The sequence below is a fragment of the Cottoperca gobio genome, chromosome 21 (genome assembly GCF_900634415.1).
Source record: "Cottoperca gobio chromosome 21, fCotGob3.1, whole genome shotgun sequence".
Lineage (NCBI taxonomy): Eukaryota > Metazoa > Chordata > Actinopteri > Perciformes > Bovichtidae > Cottoperca > Cottoperca gobio.
In genome coordinates this window covers 12,759,861-12,780,547 of record NC_041375.1, presented here as the reverse complement: position 1 = coordinate 12,780,547, position 20,687 = coordinate 12,759,861, and the positions used below count along the sequence as shown (strand labels likewise).

General features: G+C 36.9%; 2 protein-coding genes across 2 annotated transcripts in view; both read left to right on the top strand.

Moving 5' to 3' along the window:
* The first annotated feature begins 418 nt into the window (after positions 1-418).
* Positions 419-8,158, top strand: pofut2 (protein O-fucosyltransferase 2). Its single transcript, XM_029458346.1, has 9 exons — positions 419-607; positions 2,122-2,375; positions 2,682-2,826; positions 4,027-4,137; positions 4,664-4,730; positions 4,852-4,977; positions 5,330-5,510; positions 5,930-6,053; positions 6,563-8,158. The coding sequence occupies exons 1-9, from the start codon at positions 432-434 to the stop codon at positions 6,714-6,716; spliced, it is 1,338 nt and encodes a 445-aa protein (XP_029314206.1). The 5' UTR covers positions 419-431; the 3' UTR covers positions 6,717-8,158.
* Positions 8,159-10,959: 2,801 nt separating this feature from the next.
* Positions 10,960-20,687, top strand: part of abca12 (ATP-binding cassette, sub-family A (ABC1), member 12) — a 78,390-nt gene continuing 68,662 nt past the window's right edge. Inside the window, 13 exon segments of the mRNA XM_029459371.1 lie at positions 10,960-11,025; positions 11,266-11,359; positions 13,606-13,738; positions 14,439-14,554; positions 14,902-14,975; positions 15,576-15,743; positions 15,928-16,121; positions 16,468-16,586; positions 16,914-17,014; positions 17,712-17,858; positions 19,041-19,207; positions 19,775-19,908; positions 20,533-20,663. Of these exon segments, the coding sequence (XP_029315231.1) occupies positions 10,960-11,025; positions 11,266-11,359; positions 13,606-13,738; positions 14,439-14,554; positions 14,902-14,975; positions 15,576-15,743; positions 15,928-16,121; positions 16,468-16,586; positions 16,914-17,014; positions 17,712-17,858; positions 19,041-19,207; positions 19,775-19,908; positions 20,533-20,663 (1,644 nt within the window).

Sequence of the window (20,687 nt, the reverse complement as noted above, 5' to 3'; positions counted from 1 at the left end):
TCCAATATTAACTAAAGCGGGGCAATTTAAGAGCAGGAGTAGCAAAATCTCTATTATTTAATTCAGTTTTATTTTCTAGTGTGTACAGAGTTGTACAGCATGTACACATGGAACAGCCAGTTTGCCTGTGGACTTTTAGTCCTGTGGAGTTATTACATAATTATTTGGAACGTTTTGTTATCAAAACATGTCAGTGTCCATACCTTCTAATGCGTTGTAGCTCTGTCTAAGACTTTTAAATTGAATTCAACATAAATACTTGATACACATCGTAGAACAAGGTAGACCAGGTAAAATACTAGTGTTATATCTTGGCTAAATAGCTTAATCAACTAAAATGTACATTTACGTGATTTGTATGTCACTACTGGTTGCTTGGCAACTGTACAGACGCTTTTTACCCTTCCGGAAGTGCGTGGCTCTGAGGAAATATGGCGCACAGAGCAGTGCATATACCAGTGGTAATCATTGCTTCAATCTATTCGTTTACTGCATTCTTTTTATCTATTTTCATCGCTTGTGCAGCATTTGAAACAGTAAACGCCGACAATGTGTTCAGTGCAAGCCACACGGCTACTGTACCCATCGCTGCCGCTAGGGATCTACGGTGGGTTTCCTGACATGTTACGTTTACTGTTAGCTAGCTACTCTGTGCTAAAATTCGTTAGTTATTATTTTTTGTTCAACTGTCTCTAGGTGTCTACTGTGTAGTGATGTTTATTTGAAAGGTAACTAACCTTACAGCTTCCGGTTACAATATTGCCCTTTTAAGGCTTTGTTTTTATCCCGTTTGCCAGACATGACCGCTTGTGTTGATAGCCCCGGCAGGCTTGCTGAGAGGTAAAGGTGTACCTGAGTCCATTTAAAAAGTTGTCCGTTTAATGGCTACTTGCGTACTAGAACCACACCATCTTTGAAGACTTATCCCCTAATACAATTGACAAAACACTATTGTGTTGTAGTCAATTTCGGCGTATAACGGGTTCATTAAGGAGACCCTGAATCTCCTATTTTTCGCCCTTTACAGTGTAGGAGTAACGGAATAAGAACGTTGCTAACGTTAACTGAGAATGGGGACGTATCGTCGCTCATCTGTTCAGGACAGTAACGCTATGTGTTTTCTGAGGGTGGATTTATTTGACTAAACCGAATATGATGGATCAAATTTACTAAATAATTTAGCGCTACTTAGTAGAGGTCAGCTAAAGTCACGTGCCACGAAATAATGTCTGATGTCATATCGAATAGGATGTTGAGGTTTGTTTACGTAAAGTGTTATGAATCACTTACGTTAGTGGTAGTTTTACCTGTGCATCGGCATTTGTTTGCGACATGGCTGTATCCTGCAGCTAGCAGTAGTCTCCCCACAACAACTGGGTACGATGGTGCTATCAATGTCATAAACGTGTATGGACCAACACGTCATATATATTTTTAATCAAGATTTGGCACTATATATTTTTTTCTTTATAAGTTTACAACTGAATAATTGGGCAACTTCATTGTGTCCTTGCCTTATGACACAAACGAAAATGACCAAAAATAGTAATAAGAACAACAAATTGACCATAGCATATAACCATTAACAACAGCATATACTTGTTAGTGTATTCCTGGTGCTTCACTCTCCTCTGTGAACTCTCTGTTGATCATACCAAGGCACTATTTTGTTTGTGTAATTGTTTTTGTGAAGCTCTTGTATTGAATATTTCCTGTTGGGCAGTCATCCAGTTCCATCAACAAACAACCTCTTAAATGTTGGCACTGGATGTGAACTGCTCTAATAGTTAAATAAATCGAGATACTTAAAACCACATATAAATACACTTAAAGCCTAAGATAAGAATACATTATTATTACATTAACATAACATTATTGCTACTTAAAGGTCCTAGAGTAAACATAATTTGAAAGGTGTCAGCTGCAATGTTACAAGTGCAGCCCTGCTTTTGTTGTACAGGTGATACTTGACATTTTAATTGGATCAAGGTTGCTGTATGTTGCTGAGGTAGGTTTGATGTAGACAGTTAGCCTTCACTGACCAAAGAGCTTGATGCTGCTTTTTTTCCATCCAAAGCTTTTTCAAATTCCAAGATCTCATGTCCTCTCTTGTCATTTCAGCTACCTTTTGTATGACGTGAACCCCCCGGAGGGTTTCAATCTGCGTAGAGATGTCTATATCCGCATGGCCTCCCTGGTGAAGACTTTGAGGAAGGAGGGGGATGACTGGGTATTGGTGCTGCCCCCATGGGGTCGACTGTACCACTGGCAGAGCTCCAACATCCACCAGATTCGCATCCCATGGGGCGAGTTCTTCAGCCTCACTAGCCTACAGGTCAATGTGCCTGTTATTGAATATGAGGAATTCATTGCTGGTGAGCTTTTAATTATGGTAACCCATACTAGTGTTAGAGTTACATGTTTTGAAAGGTTTACATTTGTCTGGCATGTGAACCTATTGAAACATCATTATCTGTATCTGGTTTACAAATAAATTAAGTATTTCTTTAAGCTTTTGATACTATCTGTTTATACTACTAATTATTAATGGTTCTTTTTCACAATACATATTCATCACTTTTTTTGTAATCAGTTGTTAAAACAGAGCGCTCCTTAGCTTAGTTTAAATGTGTTGAAGCCAAACACCCAGTGAAAGTGTTTTGTTCCTCCCTTGGATCTAGAGAATGGAGGCCCCTTCATAGACCAGGTTCTGGTACTGCAAAACTACGCTGAGGGATGGACTGATGGGAAATGGGAGGAAAAAGTTGATGAGCGGCCATGCATTGACAAGTTGATGTACTCCAAAGATAAACAGGGCTACTACAGGTAAAGCAAAAGCAAAAGATCAACACTACCTCTTACTAGTTCTACTTATACACAGCTGATTTGCATTAGCAATGTAATGTGTAGCATTCTCATAGCACAGTGAAAAGTAAGGGTGCGTATATCATGTGGTGGCTGCGTGTATAAATTGTTTGACACCAGAGACGGGGATTTTATCCTGTTTTGGCAGGTGTAGTATTTAACCCTGACTGCAATATTTTCTTAACCATGCTAGTTGTCATGACGCTGATGTTTTCTGAACACTTTTTCCAGGGGTGTGAATCTTTCGGTATGTCACAATTCGATTTGATTTCGATTCTTCAATTACCAATTCTAAATCGATTCTCGATTCAGTACGTAAGGCTGCTGCTTTCACGTTCTAATCCTCTGCTGTGAGCTAATAAAGGTGTAGAGTAAAGTGTGTATGAGAGTAGGGAGTTTTTATATTTGTAAAAGTTATATCAACGGATAGCAATAATGTGAAGGAACACCTCAGACAAAAGGTAACATTTTCATAATACACATATCTAAGTGGTTTCAAGAATTATAAGTATAAGTTATACAAAAAATATATATTCAAATGAATAGGCTTAGGCTTGCTGCAGTTGTATTTCTCAGAAACCTAAAAATAAATTGTACACAAACAATAAAACTGATATTTTTTGTGATTTTTCAACAAATAGCACAACAATGCTTGACTTGGATTTAGTGTGTAGGATTATTGTCAATCAGTAGCAATAGACATATTTTTGTAGAACAAAAATGTTTTCCAAAGTATTTTTGGAAGTTCTGTATGAATTCAAAAAACTTAGAAGATAAGAATCTACATTCTTAACATGAATTAAATTGTTTCTCCCAATCCTCCCTTTCTCTATCCTGCCCTTATTTTGTTGCTTATTGTTCCAACATGCAAGATATCTATTAAGCTTAAGTGCTTAAGAAAATGAGTTGTAATTATAGTAGAATAACTCTCTCTCGCTCTCTCTCGCTCTCTCGCTCTCTCTCGCTCTCTCGCTCTCGCTCTCGCTCTCTCGCTCTCGCTCTCTCGCTCTCGCTCTCTCGCTCTCTCGCTCTCTCGCTCTCTCGCTCTCTCGCTCTTTTTCTCTTCTCTCTCTCTCTCTCTCGCTCTCTCTCTCTCCCTTTCTCTCTCTCCCCATCTCTTCATCAACTGTCTCATCCATCTTGTTTGTGTGTGTTTCCAAGGGGCTGGTTTTGGGGCTACGAGGAGACCAGAGCTCGAAATGTAACGTGTATATCAGCCCAAGGCCACGCCTCAATCATGGCCCCAGTTCTTCAGAGAAACATCACAGTGACGTGAGTCTATAGATGAACATGCTGATATAAAATGACTATAACCATACATGTGTTTACATTTGTCAAACACCAATGTCTGGTAAAATGTGTCTGTGGCAGATAAATCAATATGATTATTTTTTAATGTTGTGGTTGCATTCAGTTCCATTGAGCTTGATGATGATGATGATTAGACCGTATCCCTTTGTTGTCTGAGTTACAGCATGAGAATGAGCAGCTCATTTTATATTATTAAATCATTGTTTTTTGGCTTTAATTAGCACTCCTATTCCAGGAAAGCTTCTGAAGTTAAATTTAATATGAACTATTAACCATTTTTAATCTGACTGTGCACATTAGACGACAGGTATCAGTCTCTAGCTTAAACTGCCAAAATATTAAGAATTACCGGTAATCCTCTATAAGACAACAAAACCTGTGATTAATCTATTCATGGTTTGGTTGGTTTCACATACAGTTTTAACTTCTCTGAGATCTATGCAACATTGACATGGATACACCTTTTTTGCACCGCGCCCTTTTGCAGATCAGTTATGCTTGACCGAGCAGAGACACTCCTCCATGATCACTATGCTGGAAAGGATTACTGGGATGTAAGTCAAGCATACTGTCTTTTTTTCTTCTTCTTCGTAATATTGGTTTCGGGTACTATATCTTTTCATATATTCTTTCCGGAACATGATATGGGAGAACAATTTTCTGTGTTTGATGTAGACCCGCCGCAGTATGGTTTTTTCCAAGCACCTGAGACTCATAGGAGATGACTTCAGAGCAAAGTACTTGAACTCTACAGATGACAGAGACCATACCATTTACAGTGAGGATTGGACTCGCATGAAGGTGAGTCAGTGTATCTGGTTGTTGCATGATTATGTTATTATCAAGGCTGTGGGAATGTGCTGTAGAGTATTCAGTATGTACCATGTGAGTGCATTTGCGTCGCTTAAGTTTTGGCTCTTACATATTTGAGAATCTTTTGAATTTTCCAAACCTATTATATCACCCAATCAGATTAGTCAATCACACCCTTGACTGCTCAATACCGGTTTGCTGTCAGATTTCATTGTGGTAGTGCTGTGATTTTTTTTAATTCCATTCCATGACTTATGCATAAAAGCTACAGGGTTGGCAATACAAATCCCTGGCTCTTAGACTTAAACAGTGGTTTGTTATTTCTTGATATCCTCCTCAGGCCAAATTGGGCTCAGCAAAAGGCGGTCCATATCTGGGGGTCCACCTGCGCAGGAAGGACTTCATCTGGGGTCACCGAGAGGATGTACCAAGCCTTAAAGGGGCAGTGAATAAAATGCGCAGCTTAATGAAGAAGTATAAACTCGAAAATGTGTTTGTTGCAACAGATGCAGATGAGGAAGGTAATGACATACGGGCACATTTAGAGACTTTTTACAATTTATTGCACATTTAAATGACCCAATGACATGGAGACATGTATTTAGTAATATTGATATGATTATGATTGCTTCAGTATTTCCCAGCTTATGAAATAGTGTTATGAAGGTTGATACAAGTATATATATTTTTTACTTAAAAGGCCAATATATTTAGTTATAAAAATCATTTTCTTTCAATTGGGAAAAAAATATTATGTTTTAAAACCATTTAAAACGGTATTTACATAAATAAACAAAAATAATTCAGTATATTATAATGATAATAATACTGTAATGAGAAGACCAAGTAGTATAATAATATAAGTAGCAGTAGCATATCAATACAATCATATTCACTATGATTGCATTTATAATCCTGTTTAATTCATGTAACTTTGTAGAATCGAAGGAGCTGAGAAGGTTGCTGCCAGACATGGTGCGGTTTGAGCCGTCCAAAGAGGACCTGGAGCTCTTTAAAGATGGAGGGGTGGCCATCATTGACCAGTGGATATGTGCCCATGCAGGGTAAATTAATTTTCATAGTTTTGTTACATGTTTTCAATACATGATGATGAACAGTTCTTCAATCAACTTATTGGTATTAGACAATAAGATGGCACACATTTGTTAATCATAAGTTCTTAGCTGTGTTTAATTCATTAAATCCCAGGCCTTTTTAGTTTTAACAACTCTGCCCCATGTGATTAATGTTAGCATCGTCATTTTGAGCATTTTAGCATTTAGTTCACAGCACCACTGTGCCTAGGTACAGCCTCACAGAGGTACTAATGCGGTTGTAGGCTCTTGCTGCTTTATCATTATGTGTAAATGAATACAGGTAATTATTGAGGACTAATTTTAGTTTCTGTTATACCCTATGACCTACTTGGAACAAATAATTGTAATGCCAAATGACTCTTTGTCAGTCACTCCTAATTACTTGAAAGTATTTCAACTTGAAAAATGAGTCAGCCCTGCACGTGCTGCTCTCACTGCATATCCACGTCTCATTCATCACTGTTTTTTTTTTTCAGATTCTTCATAGGAACTTCAGTGTCCACCTTCTCTTTCCGGATCCATGAAGAGAGGGAGATTTTGGGTTTTGACCCTAAAGCTACATACACTCGTTTCTGTGGGGACACTGAGAAAGAATGTGAGCAGCCCACACACTGGAAAATCGTTTATTGATGAGACCACTCACTTTCCTGACACACACAAGTGCCAAAAGCAGTGTTAAAAGGGACATTTATTTGTATGGAATATACAACATTGTTTTAACTTGTTTCATGGTGTATTATTTTTATTTACTTTTTATGGTTTCAGATTTGTGCAATCAGGTCCTTAGAGACCACTGTGACTGAACCTTATGCTCAAAATTCTGGGCTGCCAAACATGTTGTACTGTAAGTAAATCTAGAAATATGTTTTTGGGTTGTATGTTGAATTTGGATCCTTAATAACACCCTCATATTTGACACAATTTCTGATATTTATTACCAGCACTACTAGTGAGAAAAGTGTCATATAATGACTGCAGCAGAAAGTGTTGTATGCGAGTCTTCTCAGTTTAGCATTTTGTGAGATTCAAAGATGTTGACCATCTAAACTTTCGCTATTCTATTTTTTTAAATATACACTTTTTTCTTCTTCTTTTTTTTTTAAATATAAAACCACAAAAGTATGAAGGAGCATTCGCAGATCATAAACAGTATGAAGATAATGCATTTTTAATTTAAGGTACCCTGTGGAGTTTTCTTGTAGACAAAGATGTGTTTACACTCGTGTGTTTCTTACCAAAAAGATTTAATTTACTTACTTCAGAAAGCATTTGTGAAATTCATTTGCAAAACTTATTTTTGAAGTACTTTGAACCCTGCAATGTTTTCAATTATGTTTGCTAGCAGACTTCTTCTTCACTGCCTTTTTAATTTTTTTATAACACAATGCTTCTTAGCGTGTTAGTGCCACTGACTGTTGATCAGTGCATACGCGTTAAACTTGCGTCAGGAAAGTGTATTATGTTGCGCTTTGAGCACACATGCATATGAGTCTTTGTGACTCTGCACAAGAAATCACAGCACAATGCCCCTAGTGGTTAAAAATTCTGCGAAGTACCTTTTTAAACTGGAAAATCAGGAAGAAGCTAATGATTCCCAGCTCACAATTTGTTAAAAATAAGTGTATTTAATTTCTGCTTCCACCGTATTTCAGTGTTTGTGTAACTTTTCTCCCTTATGCCATATTTATATGCAGTGCCAGTATTAACATTTGTTACATGGGAATACATTTCAATATAACTGATGTTGGAAATGTAGGAAATATGACAACATCATGATGAATGTTAATGGGGCTTCGCTTAATTCTTTTTGCCTTTTTTTTATTTGTCATTGACCGTAATAGTGTTATTGCTAATCATACTACCGTCTAAAGGAATTGAAATGCCACCAAGGAGCCATTGTATCTTGACAACACTAGCTGTCATGTCATAACACACTTTATTTTTTCCATTCCTGAGGATGCCCACATTTTGATTAAAAACTCTTTGGTATGAGCATCGTCTCATGACTTGCTTTGTACAATAGTTGTGTAATTTTCAAGTTGAATAAAAGTTTTGAATGAGTGAAATGAAAATGAAACGACGTTTGTTTGCTTTTGCTTATATTTTTGTATCTATGTCTTAATCTTAATCAGAAGTCAACAGCTCAAATTTAGAAATTATGACATAAATGTCATTGTGTAATCATTGTAAGAGTTTATATCTTAGTCAGGTTTGTTACGTTTAGTTAACAAAACTGTACCACCAAACAGGTTGTTTTAAAATACAGAGAAACTCGATTATGAGAGAATTTAATTCAATTCTGACTTTGTATATGCAATTTAAATATTCCCTCAAATTGATCATTTGTGAGCATGTTTATGTACTCACTAAACTGTAGCTTAGAAGAGGTCAAAGAAAAGAATGTACTTGAGGCAGTTTACATACTATGGACCTTTTCATTTGTATAACTTTGACCCCAGACTCCAACATTTGGATGTTTGTAGTCCTTGGGAATAGCGGCAGAGCTCTCTGCTAATACTTGATATGTCTCTGTATGCTTAATGTGTGTAACACGTGGCAGTCGTCTTTTTTGTGTCCTCGTCTAGTGCTGAGTAAAGTACAATTCAAGCCTTTAAAAAACCTTGAAATCCTCCTGGTTTTCAGAGCCATTTAGGAAATCTATTCCTAACTGTGGATCAGCTTCCGCAGCGCTTATGAAAGGAATGAAGATGGAAAACCAGTAGGACTATCTTACTGATAGAAATCAGATTGATGTTCAAAAAAACAATAGTGTCATATGTCACGTATGCTTTTGTTTGGCCCAACCCCTTATTTTACTGCGTCTGGTAATGGAAAGAATCTGCTGGCAGATGTTAACCTCCATTTATAAAGAATGTTCAGGCCCTACAGTAAAATGAAAATACTGCCAAGTCATTCAGCATGGTCTGTGCCAACAGTTATATACTGTATGAACACCCACATGATGTGTCAGTGTAGGAGTGAAGTTGAAAATGACATTAGTTTCAACCACATCAGGAATTTAGTAACATAAAAAGTAGATTTTGTTCTGGCCTACATTTTGACCTATTGCCTCTAGTTTTGTGTAAATTCAGATTGCAACTGTTATAGCATGTTTTCATTCTTTAAATCGTATACTTTTGTTTGTTACATAATTACTTTTTCTGTCATTATGGCTTGGATTTATTTTGTCTTTGTCCTTTCAAGATTTACACTGAATTCACTGCATTGTTTTTACTTTTCCCTGTCGATTCCCACAAGATATCGATGCAATTTTTCCCTTCAGACCCTTTTCAGCAACACCGTACAGACCTGGGGAATTGAGTGTCTAATGTGATGCTTGCCTGTTGCCTTGTCCCCTTTAAATCAATGCTCTCTCCCTTGCTGAACACACATTGATGCATGTTTTGAAACCTTTTAACATGTAATCTTAACCACAGATTAATCTTTCCCTCCATTTATCACTTTATCCAATTTACCCAGAATGTATGCCGTGAATAGGAACTATAGATACTTCAGGTGATATACAGGTGATCATCAAAAAAGATGAAAATGTCAATAATAGACAAAGGTTAATCCTTATGGAAACTTGTACTGTAGCAAATGTAAGACAACTGATCAGTAGTGGGTTAACTGTCTACAGACGACCAGTAATACAACAAAATTACATTTCAAAATCTCTTTCATAGACCTTTCAAATTATTTTAGATAGGCATACACGTTGATTAGAATGATTATCTTAACAATAGTATGACATAACAATGCCATGTTGTGGACAGACAGGTTCCAACCAGAGTACACGCCCTTTCTCACAGATTTACCTTGTCACACACAGGTGGAGCTACTCTCATTAGCAGAAGGCAAGGAACAGAGCTGCAGATTGTTTTGAACATTTATCCTTTGCAGTTACTTTCTGCGCCATTCTGCTTTTGATTTTTGAGCGAGAATTTACTGGGTTTGACTTTTAACCGACTGATGGAAAGGGCATCCTGCTAGGGGCCACCGAGCGACATGTCCTTTGTTAGCCTGCGATCTACAGTCAGATAACAGACCATTTGAACAATTACAAGGACGGACTGAAGCAGGTAGGTCCCATGCTTTATTAGTACAATATTACTTATTATTAAATCAACGATTAAGTCATGCTGCATGCGTGTGGATTTGTGATAAGCTTTCATACATTCGGTTCACTACAATAATTCACCGTTTGATATTTAGTTATTTATCCGTTATATCTATAAATAGTATAATAGTAGTCAGACTACTGTAAAATACTTTGCAGCTGACACATTAATCTTACCACTCAGCTGTGTTCCTCCGCAGATGCTGTTTGTCAAAGAAATGTTCACATTTTCATTCCTTTAAGCACTTTAAAGACGTCTGGTTCATGTCGGCTTGAAAAAAGAAACTAAGAATCTTAACTATGCAGTAGATTACTGCAAAGCTGCAACGATTAATCGATTAGTCTATCGACAAAAAAATTGTTTTGTAAGTAGTAAGTAGTCTACTGAGTACTTGAAAAGTATTTTTTCATGAAACAATTTAAAAAATGCTGTTTTCAGCCTCTCAAGTATGGAGATTTCCATATTTTCTCTGTTTTATATCATATTAAACCGATTCTCTTTTTAACAAGACCTTTAAAGACATCACCTTGGACTTTGAGAAACTGTATTGGACATGTTTTCCCTATTTTCTGATTATTTTATAGACCAAGAAATTATCAATGATCAAGAAAATGACCGGCAGATTAATTGATAATGAAAATAACCTTTAGTTGCAGCCCTACAGCCATACTGATACGCAGCTGTATACATGTAGCTGTTGCATGGATGGATAATTCTCATAAATTGTGCCTTCATTTTAGCCTCCTATACAGATGGCCTTCTTCCGGCAGCTGAAACTTCTTCTTTGGAAGAATGGACTGGCAGTCATCAGACAGCCAGTGAGTGACTTTCAAGTGCAGTGGGAACTATGACGTTATTTCTATATAAGCACACAGATCCTTAACAGAGATTGTGTGGAATAAATCACATATTTCAGGAATATTGAACCACGTATGACTCAAAATGTATAGTGTATATATATATATATATATATATATATATATATATATATATATATATATATATATATAAATGAACTATTCATGATTATTACTGTTTTATAATATCTTGTGTTATAGCTTTGGTCCCTGACGCTGGTTGCCTGGCCTCTGATCATCTTCATCCTCATTGCTGTGACGCGCCACAAGTTCCCTCCGATAATAAAAGATACATGTAAGTGTAAAACTGCACAGGGAAAAAAGTGCTTTGATCTAGATCCATGTTTTGTTCGTGACGTATATTTGTATAGCGCTTAAATTACAAACCCATGTCGTTACAAAGACAAGACTTACTATTATGCAATCATTTGCAAACAAGATGATAGTGTGGGAACAAAATAAAACCAGCAAGATTTCTGGGGAATTATATCTTATATGTTTCTATATGATGATTTCAGAGATTTATTTGGCTGCCATCTCTTTGAAAACATTTGAAACGGGTGACTAAATGAGTCTGACGGTATCTTAAACTTGAAACTTTCTTTTCATAAAGACTAAAGCCAAATCTGAAAGTGACAAACAAAAGGTAAAGATTCAATCGGCTAAAGTTTGCTTTACCCAATATTGACTTAATGTGGGCTGCAGGGTTTATGTAGAGAATCTTAAACAATTGGACATTCCTATTTCACAATCGAAGTAAACTAGTGGAAACTCAATCATGAATAGTCCTTCAGATCTGAGCCAATCCCTGCACAATGACACAGTGTTTGCACTCCTTTATGTTTTAAACCCAGTTGATTGTGTGTTAAATACTTATTTGCCTTTGTGGTGCCATCTACGATCAGTGTTGAGAGCTGAGTAGGTAGTTGTGGAGGGATGGGCATCAATTGCAACCAGTTGGTTTGGAAAAAACATTTCACAAGACTTTCGCTTATCAGTAAGTCTGGTTCTTTAACAAATAAGCTGCAACCTCGCAAAAGAACATTTGATAACTGCATCATCATGAGAGGACTTCATCCTCCCATGCACCTGTCAGTATGTGTGATAAAGTTTGTTGCATTTGTTGCATTATAAACAGAATCAGCACAATTAACAATGTTATAAGCATCATCTTACCTAACTGTAGTCAGTTAACCCTCCCCCTTTTGTTTGTTCAGTCTTTTGTGTTGGATCAGATTCTCTGGATGCATGGATTCATGTGTAACTTAATAACGCCCATCTATTCAGTGAATCTGAACGAAAGGACCTTGCCTCCCCCATTAAGTGTTGTTGGTTTTTTATTAGACCTCATCTAAAAAAGGAAACAAAACCATCTTCAGTGTTTGATTAGACTGAACGATCAACAGCAGCCTTGAATCAGGTAGTGTAGTGTTGCAATTTAACACTGCAAACACAGCGTTTCTTACAGAACTACTTAATGGTATTAAATTATTCCTTGTGATTATTACCGATATGTACGATAACTATTTTCCATAAGATGGCAAATCTTGTTTTTGCAGGCAGGTGCTAAAGTGAAAGTATAAAAAATATATGCAGACACCAAATTGTATGCTTTTTTTTGTTGCTTCTATTTTTGGACAGTAGTTAAGCTCTTAAGGGTTGAAATAAAACCTTTTCACCCTGGTAGGTTTCATTTTCATTGTAAGTGTCTAACAAAAGTACAAAGCTGTTCCCAATTATTTGATTTGCACCTCTTGCAGTTCCGTTTTGAGTTAATAGTTACACGGTTGTTCCCTTTGTTGAATTCTAGTTTGAATACTTCTCGTTATGCTCCTTGTTTAACTCTCCTGAGTCACTGTTTTCTCTCTAGATATGTTAACTGTACATTCATTCTAAGTTAAACAAGTTAGTTTACCGTATATGCTGTAGGTTAAATGTCTTCCGCAAATGCCATAACAAAGCTTATTAAAACACTGTTTGCTAGGCGATTATTCTCTTTCGGAGAAAAGTGTTGTCTCAAGTTGCTTTCTAAGATAATGATAATAAATACCATAGTGGTACTGTAGCATGTAGTCAGTCTTATCACAGTGGCTTGACTGCAACTTGACCTTTATAACTAATTTCTTTGTTCTAAATTCAAACAATAGCCAAGATTGTTTTCTGATGACAAAATATACGAGTTATTCATTGGCAATGATGCAGACAGGCGTAGCTCAGGCTTGGGATCTTGTGGTCAGAGATATCTCTACAAGATAACTTTTCAAACAGAAATGAATAACAAATTGATAAAAATTATTTTGAGCCAAAACAGCGCTAAAAAAGTTAAACCATTTAAACCAATACAGCTTTTATTGTGTTTCATATAATTAATGATATGACATTGACTTGAATGGAATATTTAACCTTGTAACTCACTTCAAGTAGTTCCAATGACAGCATTTTGTTTGCCAAATGTACATAACTCTCCAGGGATTTTGAAACAATTCTGTGGTGTTTTCAAGCATCCTCACTCTAACAACAACTTTGTCACGTCTCCTCCAGGTTATGTGGGACCCCGAAACCTACCCAGCACAGGCATCTTCCCTTTCCTTCAGACCCTCATGTGCAACACAGACAGCAGCTGTCACAACAAATCCCGCCTGGTGGACCCAGCTGCATCAAAGTCGACTGCAAGGTACCCCCATTCAGCAGCACATACCGTATATGATCTTTTTTTCTGACCAATACTGCAGAAACACTATTTATTGATGTTGTGATTTCAGTCAAAATCACTGCATCTATACTGCTTCATAAAACGTCCACCTCTTAAACATATACTCAATGTCTCTAGTGGCTCTTATTGGTGTCAGATAAAAAAAAAAAAAACTGTACAGAGAGACACTCCACAGTATAGCACCATCACAGGAGAGGAGTAGTCAGAGTGATCATGGAAATGTACCAACAACAGATATTCCCCTGGTGAGGAAGGGAAGTTGAAATAATTTAAGCAGGGGTAGATGACTGATCACTTTTTTTAAAACCGTATTTCCTTTAAAGCAACTCTGTCAACACTTGGAGTTGCATAATCTTAAAACAAACATGCACCAGATTTATTTATGGAAACCTGTCAATTGTGTTGTAGTTCAGGTGTTAACTAGTTCAAAGTGCCTTTGTTTTCTCTACTTTTGTTAAGCTTAAGATTAACAAAAATAGTCACCGATAGATACATTTGTGCTGTGACTGATATATACATTCCAGACGCAGGGACAAAGGTTAGAAACCTGTTTTGTCTGGTCCTTAAGCTACTGCTGAAAGATGGTGTATACCTTAAAGACAAAGTTTTGTTTATCTTTTAACTGTCTCAGGTAATCCTCATGTAATCCTCTGTATGTCAGATCGAACCACCTGCCAAATGATTCCCCGCTGGCAAAAGATTTTCTCAAATTCGCTCCCCCCAAGGACTCCAGCAATGATCCTGCAGAGCTGTTTAAGGTCTTAAACAACATTTTTGGTATGTTATCTTCCTTCACAGACCTTTCTTTCAATGTACAATGCCAAAATCACATTTTCACGTTTTATCAGTTACATTTCACACCACCAATTCTGGATAAAACTATGCAATTTATTATAAATGTATCAAGGAGTCCCATTTAGGCACATGTTATGGCAGAGACAACCTTCTAACACTGCGAGAAAGCATTTAAACATATTTTCCAAATGTTGAACCATTAAGGACTTTCCTGACCAGAACATATAGACTTTGTTTATTCATGCCCATTGTCATGTTTGCATTATAAAGTGACTATGATATTAGGAATAAGGAAAAAGTTTTTCAAACAGTGTGTCCTTGTTTTAAAGGTCCATCTTACCGCGGAAGCTCTAATAACGTCTCTTTCATGAACACCATGAATACCTCTCTTCTGGGAGATCAGGTGGGTAATTAAAAAATACAATGGGAGGAACAAAGCTGCTGTGAACAAGGAACAGCCTGTTTGCTTAATCAAGTGCCACTGTATTGAAACCTTGTATATCCCCTTCCGTATAGGCCATTGTTAATAGCAGATGAACTCTTATTGTCTGACAAAAAAAGACTTATAGGAATGCCTACAAGGTTTATTTAAAATTCCAGTTTCTCTTTATTCTATTTTGCCTTTCGTAAGCAACACTGCAGTAGGACATTATGTTTGAGTAGAATGGGGAACATGTTATAGTAATAATAGCCAATAAAGATAAAAAAAAAATAGCACAACAGTGATAAGAGATAAAATCGAGGAAAATAAGTATTTTAATTTAATAACTTGCTTACTTTTCCAAAGTGAAAAGTAGCATCAATATGGTATATGGCAGATTGGATCTTTGTGTATATAAGAGTGGTTTATTTAATAGTCCATTGATAGAGTTGATATTGGAACTGTAAACAATGTGATTTGAAGGTATAATTGCATTTTTTGTTAGAAAATGATACTGTATGAAATTATTTTTGAATGAATGCCTTCACTTAATGCGTAACTGTAATACTCTGAATCCAGGAGACGTTGCACAAAATGCTGGAGTCAGTGAACCTGGTCAAGAGAGCCATCTGCACCATGATGCTGCCCATGATAAACACAACCTCACCCAACACCCTCTCCTATGCTGTGGTCACTTTCTGCGAGTCTAACAACACTGTGTTTGAAGTCTCGCTCAAAACATTCAACCAGGTGTGTGTTTGTGTTTGCTTTAATACATCTTGTTAGCCTGTTGTTGTCATGAAAGTGGGATGATGCTAGATTAAAACGTATTAATTTGTGTTTCATGTGAAAAAGCAAAAAGTATATCGTAATGACACAAAACTGCTGAAGTTATGTTCGTTTTGTTGACTCTGAAATCACCTCTGGTTGTCAGATACTGACGGACCTGATGCTGAAAAAACCCAATGAGATGATGACGGCGGCTGGGGTGGCGGTGTTGGTTATTGAGCAGCTGCAAAATCAGACCTCTCTGTGGGAAAGCCTTCTAGCTATTCCCCAGCTCTTCTCTTCTGGTTCTGTTGACCAAGTGCTGGCCAGCGCCGAGGTCCTACTCACCAACTTACAGGGGTAATGTAATTTCAATGATGGAACAATTCAAAATGATTGAAGGGCAGCTGACTAAAGTGTTTATTTATTTAGTACGTTTAGAAAAAATGAGGGGAATAGTTAAAGTGTGCTGTGTTATACTGAATATTTAATAACGGCTACAGCAGCTCCAAGTTTAGAAATACTGAACTGAGGTACAATACAATTTAAACCTAGTGACACTTTGTCTATCCTTGTTTGTGAACCAAAATATCTGAGACTACAGGGCAACATTTGTGTTTGTCTCATCATTAGCTCTGTCAAGTGTTTGCTGCAGGTTTTGTCTTGTTTTGAGATCTAAATGCTTTCTCCCCCGGTGTCTCACTAGTGCTCTGCATGTCATCCAGAGCAATTTGCCTGAAGCCAGTGCCTCACTTTCCACAGTGCATCCACTCCTTGCTGGAGGCATCAACCTAATCCACTATGCTCAAAACTGGCCTGGCAAAGGTAACTTTCCATCAGCTGTACAGGACATACCATATGTCAGCCACAAAGACAATGTTGAGGGTGTTTTTTTAATGTATTTGTATGGCCTCAATGTATATTATGTATATATATATTTTATAAATATGCAGATAAATAAACCACTGATTGCATAATACAACTTTTTGTGAAAGTATAATTTCTTTAAATGCTGAATCATAATGATGGAATGAAGAAAGGCAACACAAATCACCTTTGACATGAAAATACCAGAGAAATGTTGTCAGTCAAGTTTTGTGCTGAGACTTCATGAAGGTGTAACATCTGACTATATAATGTGATTCTACTTAGATGTGTCCATTTCCCTCGGAGAGGTTGTGACATTGCAGAATGACTCACTAAGTGAAGTGGTGAAACTTGTTCTACAAACCGTCAAAATACCCCTGGACAAGGTACGTGTTGACGACACATACCTTTATTTTCCTTTGTGAAAATAAAAGGTGGTAGCAAAACAATTATAACAATCTGAATTAGAGGCCTTTCCATAACTATATTTCACTCCCAGTGGAGATTTGTGTCATTTCATGTTACATATTACATCTGTAACTCTCTTGTTCCACATTTGAGCCTCAGTCTGAGTTAAGAAACGAGTTGAACTTGAAATCAAGTTTAATGTATATTTCAACATTAAGGGAATTACTCTTATTCACTTTCTTGCCAAGACTTAGATGAGAAAAGCGAAACCACTCTCTTGCCTGTATGCTAAAAACATGAAGCTAGACCCAGCAGCCTGTTAGCTTAGCTTAGCATAAACACTGGAAGCAGGGAGAAACAGCTAGCACAGCTAGCTAGATTTGTTGTGCTTTTGGACAGAGCCAGGCTGTCAGCTGTTTCCCCTGTAGTGCTAAGCTAAGCTTACCATCTCTTGCTGTAGCTTCACATTTAATGCACCAAAATGAGAGTGTTATCTGAAAAATCACAAATATTCTAAGTTTAAAGTATTTCCCAAAATTATTAATTTGATGCACAACTCTTTTACTAATGTTTTGACTGTTTGTTTTAATAATTATTCCATAAATGAGTCATCACTTTATTAAGAGTTTGACCACCATTTCATTATATTTACTGTAATTCTCTTCCCTTCTCTAGGCTATCGGCCTGGCATTGGACAGAGACATGGTGCGTTCGTACTTGTGTGACAACAGCAGTAACCCAATGTGGCTGACAGCAGCGTGCACTACAGGCACAGTGGACATGCTTCTGGGCTGGATCAGCCCTGATAAGTTGGCAAAGCAGGTAGGTCAGAATTATATGAATGTTATCAACATCATGAAAGATAATCACAGACATCAGAAATGAGTCAGCTACTTGTTGTGTTGGCATTTTATTTCTTAGTCTCACTCTTGCTTTCTCTCATTCTCTCTTTTTTCTTCTGTCCTTGCTCTTAATTTGAAATCTCAGGTGCCACCTATACTTATAATTAGATTCAGAGAGTACCAAATAATTAGTTTACGGCCGCAAGAAAGCTGTTGGCCATAGCAACAGGACACTGGCACTCCCAGGTCGCACCTGGGGAACAGAAACCTCAAACACATCCAATTAGCACTGCTACTATAATGAACTTGTTTTGATGAGATAATTCCCACTCAGAAGCTGTTAGCTAACACGGTCATCACTCTGTGTACTCGCTCAAGCAGTCAGCCAAACATAAATCAACAATCTATTGCTGGCATATCAGAATCAGAGTTTTCACATACACACAATTTGCCTTAGTATTTTGGTGCATGACAATAAACAGTCCAAGAAAAGGAAATATAAAAAGCAAGTAATGCAACAATAAATATATATAATTTATTTTTGAAAAATGTACAATACGAATATGAAAAGAAAATATTATTAAAAATATGTACAATATATTTGTTTTTCATTAGGCGCACTGGGATCGATGTGGAAGAACATGATGTTTTTACCAATTATCTGTTTCATGCAGTACTGTTAGGATATAGTGACAGTTTCAGCAAATATTAATAAAGTTACCAACTGCAGCTAGACATAACACAATTATTATATTACTTAATAACAACATATACAATATTACAAAACAATAAATGGCAGAGTTTTGTACTCAAGGCATTTCTTTGTTAAACTTATAACGGCAAAAAAGATTTGCCATATACATATTTATTGGAGATCAACAAAATAAAATGTGAACCAGCTCTTAAGTTCAACTGTGATGTCAAAATAAATTTGCATAGGTGAATACATTTTTTTTAATAAAAAAATGTTATATGCTTCTTGACGCCATTGCTATTTAGAGATATGTAGAGATTATTGTTTAGAGACAGACACACAGAGACAGGAGCAGAGCAGAATTTTTTTTTGATTTGATTTGATTTGATTTAGCTAAAAAGATTAAAATAGTGCAGATCTAACTCAGTATACCTTCTCCCATATGTTAACTGTTTTATATTTTCCCAGGCTCTCCTGGTGTGGAGTAAGCATGTTGCTCCACATGATGTGTCCTACGCCAAAGGGCTGCTGAACAGTCTGATAGGAGCTTTATCTCCAGGACAACAGGGAGGCTCCAGCATCACAAGGAAGCGGCGTAGCATAGAGACACAACCACTAAACCTTGAGGAGGATCTGTAAGTGCAGTACCGTACATTGCATTTTTAAATACCGCAAAAACGACAGTATGAAGCAAATTTGTATTGTAGCAACTGAATTGTTTTTCAGAATGTCACAAATATGTTCAGACAAGTTTAAGGATTTTTAAAGAAACGTTTATAAGTAGGCAGGAGGATTTTATTTTTGTTTAGAAACAGCAAAGTTGGCCAATTATTTTGATTTCCTTCTCGTATTGTTTTGCACCAGCTAGTCGCCATGCTTTACTACCAAAATAAAGATGTATACACTGCTGTACATGAGAGAAACATTAGTTTGTTTTCTGGTAATAGGATATGTATTTTATAGATAACATATCGGGTGTTGAAAGCCATTTTTATACCGATCCTTTAACACCTTGTGTGGTCTCTTACCTGTTTGTCTTTATCACTCTCTCCATTCGGCACCCCTGAAGTTAGTTTTATTTTTAAATGTAAAATTCTCCTTGCACACACCAGGCTAAATATATCCGTGTACTCGAAGTCTAGTGTCCACTGTAACTTGAACAGTTTGTACTTCATCTTGAGTCTGGCCATGTGCTTTGACAGGTTTTTGGAGGTCGGTCAAGTGGTGATGGAGATTATAAAAAGTGTGCCGGAGCTGGATATGGTTGTTCAGAGCTTCCTCAGAACTGGCTTTCAGTCCATGATGTCAGCGACACTGGCCCTTGATACTGTAGAAGGTAAGACTTTCAAACATCCTGCTCAGCAGTGAAGTCTCAGTGAAACATATGTTGTTTTCAACACTATTAAATAGAGTTGTTTCTACTGTTTTCCTGTCAAGGTAAAATAGGTTTTGTAAGATATTCTTTTATAGAGAACTGAACAAAGACATACGCAGTAAACATGAGCTTTTGGTGTCACCCCTTACAATGAAAGAGCAAAAGCAGAGAGACTGACTCTAAAAGGTTAACGCATTCACAGGACTTGTTCAGTGTAAGAAGTATGACTTACTTTGTTTGTCACATACTGCCACAGTCACTACTGTTTCCTCTGCCTGGAGTACGTGTACTATATAACAAAGAGGTGAATGGAACAAGTTTACACCCTTTCACAGGGGACTGATGAAAGATATTGAACCAAAGTAGGACTCGAGGAGTTACCATGTGCGAAATGGATACACACACGCAAAAAGGAAAATTACAAATTACAAAACAACCTTCTGGGATGTATTGTACAACAAGAATTGTGTGACAAAGGTGTGGACTTAATAGTGTCCAAAGCTGAATTTCTTTTTAAATTGTGTTAAAAATGTACTCTTCTTTTATAGCATATCACTGAAAAATTACTCTCTTTCTGATCTGCAGAAATCATAGCCAAATTCCTGAAAGATGCTGATCAACTCAAAATGACTTATCTAACGTTGCTGACGGACCAGACTGGGGCAAGCGTTTGGATTGGACATGTCCTGGACAGTGTGATTGAAATGATAATGAAGGTATGCTCGTAATATTTAAACTGA